At 40.0% G+C, this 2,444-nt stretch overlaps 1 protein-coding gene across 1 annotated transcript in view; it reads left to right on the top strand.

The window, feature by feature from the left end:
- The window catches only part of LOC102262491 (UDP-glucuronosyltransferase 2B31), a 23,743-nt gene continuing 21,299 nt past the window's right edge, over positions 1–2,444 (top strand). Inside the window, exon 1 of the mRNA XM_005868901.2 lies at positions 1–790. Within this exon, the coding sequence (XP_005868963.2) occupies positions 19–790 (772 nt within the window). The 5' untranslated portion in view covers positions 1–18. The remainder of the gene's footprint in view (positions 791–2,444) is intronic.

Genomic DNA, 2,444 nt, shown 5'->3' with positions numbered 1-2,444 from the left:
TTCTCTTTGCACATAAGCATGAGCCATGGTAAAGGGATCAGCCATTTGAAAAGAAGCCTGTGTGCCACCAGGATGCCTATGAAGTGGATTTCAGTTCTGCTGCTGCTACAGCTGAGTGGTCACTTCAGCCCTGGGAGTTGTGGAAAGGTGCTGGTGTGGCCCACAGAATACAGCCATTGGATCAACATGAAGACCATCCTGGATGCACTTGTCCAGAGAGGTCATGAAGTGACTGTTCTGACATCTTCAGCTTCAATTCTTGTTGATCCCAATAAACCATCTGCTATTCAATTTGAAGTTTTTCCTACATCTTTAACAAAAGATGATTTTGAGGATGTTTTCATGCAGCTGGTTTCTAAATGGACATATGTGTCAAAAGATACATTTTGGACTTATTTTTCACTAATGCAAGATGGCATTCTTAAATTTACTGATTGTATTCAATCACTATGTAAAGATGTAGTTTTGAACAAGAAACTTATGACAAAGCTACAGGAATCAAGGTTTGATGTCGTTCTTGCAGATGCCATTGGACCCTGTGGTGAGCTGCTGGCTGAGCTACTTAAAATACCTTTTGTGTACAGTCTCCGCTTCTCTTTTGGCTATACAATTGAAAGGTATAGTGGAGGACTTCCATTCCCTCCATCCTACGTACCTATTGTCTTATCAGAATTAAGTGATCAAATGACATTCATGGAGCGAGTAAAAAATATGATGTATGTGCTTTATTTTGACTTCTGGTTCCAAACATTTAGTGAGAAGTGGGATCGGCTTTACAGTGAAGCACTAGGTAAGTCATTTCCTTACTTGGTAGCATGAAATCCTAACTTTCTTAGTGCCCTAAAAGGTGGGTTTGTATAAATATTAAGTCAGAGAAATTTGTTTTTTATAAGTAAAATGATAAAATAACATTATGAAATAATCTTTCATTCTCACAAATATTATGGAAATGCTTAAATTATAAGGTCATTGAGGAATTGCTTCCTCTCATGTAGTTTAGTTTGATTTAAAAATTGAACTATTTTGCCATATTACCTGAAGGATTCTTTCATACTGGAGTGCTCTGTCCCAGACTCAGGAACCTATAATTTGAGGTTTCTAATGACTTCACATTCCTTCATTAAGCACTTACAACTTATCTGCTTAAACACTAAACTTTTGTTGATGGGCGGACATGGAAGTCAGTAAACTATATTTTGTGAAAACTCTTTCTTCATTAAAGACAAATGAGTCAAAATTAAGAGTGAGCATATCTATTACCCAATGTTATGACAATATTCCAGCTGTTATTTGTAAATGTTTTTATTAATGCCCAAGTATTATTAGGCTCCTAAATTGAACCAAATGTAATTATAGTACCAGGAAATGAGCCATACTCTCAAAACCTCCATTTTGGGGAAATCTAGGATAAAGTGAATAGCTTCCTAAATTGCAGAAACTAGACTAATAATCTAGGGGAAAGTGTTTCCATGGATATGGTATATTTAATTGATTGAGGAATTAAAATCATTGTTTACACTTGCATCTATTAAATCTGCAGCTTTACAGAGTAGCAAATGCATGTTTAATTCTGTAGTGGCTTAGGTTTAACCATTTTCTATGATTGTGAATGTCCTGATGTGATGTTAGAGAAGAAAAACTGTTAAATTTTATATGTATTGTTAATATATATAAACATCATAATATAAAAAATGTATATTATATAAATCCTAGAGGCCTGGTGCACAAATTCGTGCATGGGTGGGGTCCCTCAGTCTGGCCAGAGATTGGACCTGATCTGGGCTAGCTGTCAGGGGGAGGGACCGTGGGAGGTTGCTATGGAAGCGGACTGACAACCCGGCCAGCTGAGGGGATGGACCATAGTAGGTTGGCCGATAATGGGAGGTTGACTGTGGGAGTGCACTGACCATTAGGCAGCAGCTCCTTTGGTGAGCGTCTGCCCCCTGGTGGTCAGTGTGCATCATAGCGACCGATCAACCATTTTTTCGGTCGACCAACAGGTCCTAATGGTCACTTACACTTTTATATATATACTAGTAGCTCGGTGCACGAAATTCGTGCACTGGGGTAGCGGGGGGAAGGGGCCCCTCTGTCTGGCCTTCACCCTCTCCAATCTGAGACCCCTCAGGGAATGTCCAACTACCTGTTTGTGCCCACACTTTTAACAGATAACAGCTCCATTGTTGTTTCTTTCTTATGCTTAAAACCATTGGAATTAGTAGGTATTCAAAGTGTGTATACATTTTGGGGGGACACCCTGTATATCTCTAGTCAGCGGTGAAAGAAACCAACAGCAGATTTGGAACCCCCAGACAGGGAACCTTGCTCATTCCCCACATGTCTCCCCACTTCACTTTCCACCTTCGTGGGCAGCAGGAGAATCAATGTTTTCTCTCATTAATTCGGAAAAGCACGTCCTGTCACCCGTTGCCCGGCAGGAGTGC

This window comes from Myotis brandtii, unplaced genomic scaffold (genome assembly GCF_000412655.1).
Source record: "Myotis brandtii unplaced genomic scaffold, ASM41265v1 scaffold28, whole genome shotgun sequence".
NCBI lineage: Eukaryota > Metazoa > Chordata > Mammalia > Chiroptera > Vespertilionidae > Myotis > Myotis brandtii.
Note: the sequence above shows the minus strand (reverse complement) of the source record. Positions and strands in the feature narration are given on the sequence as shown.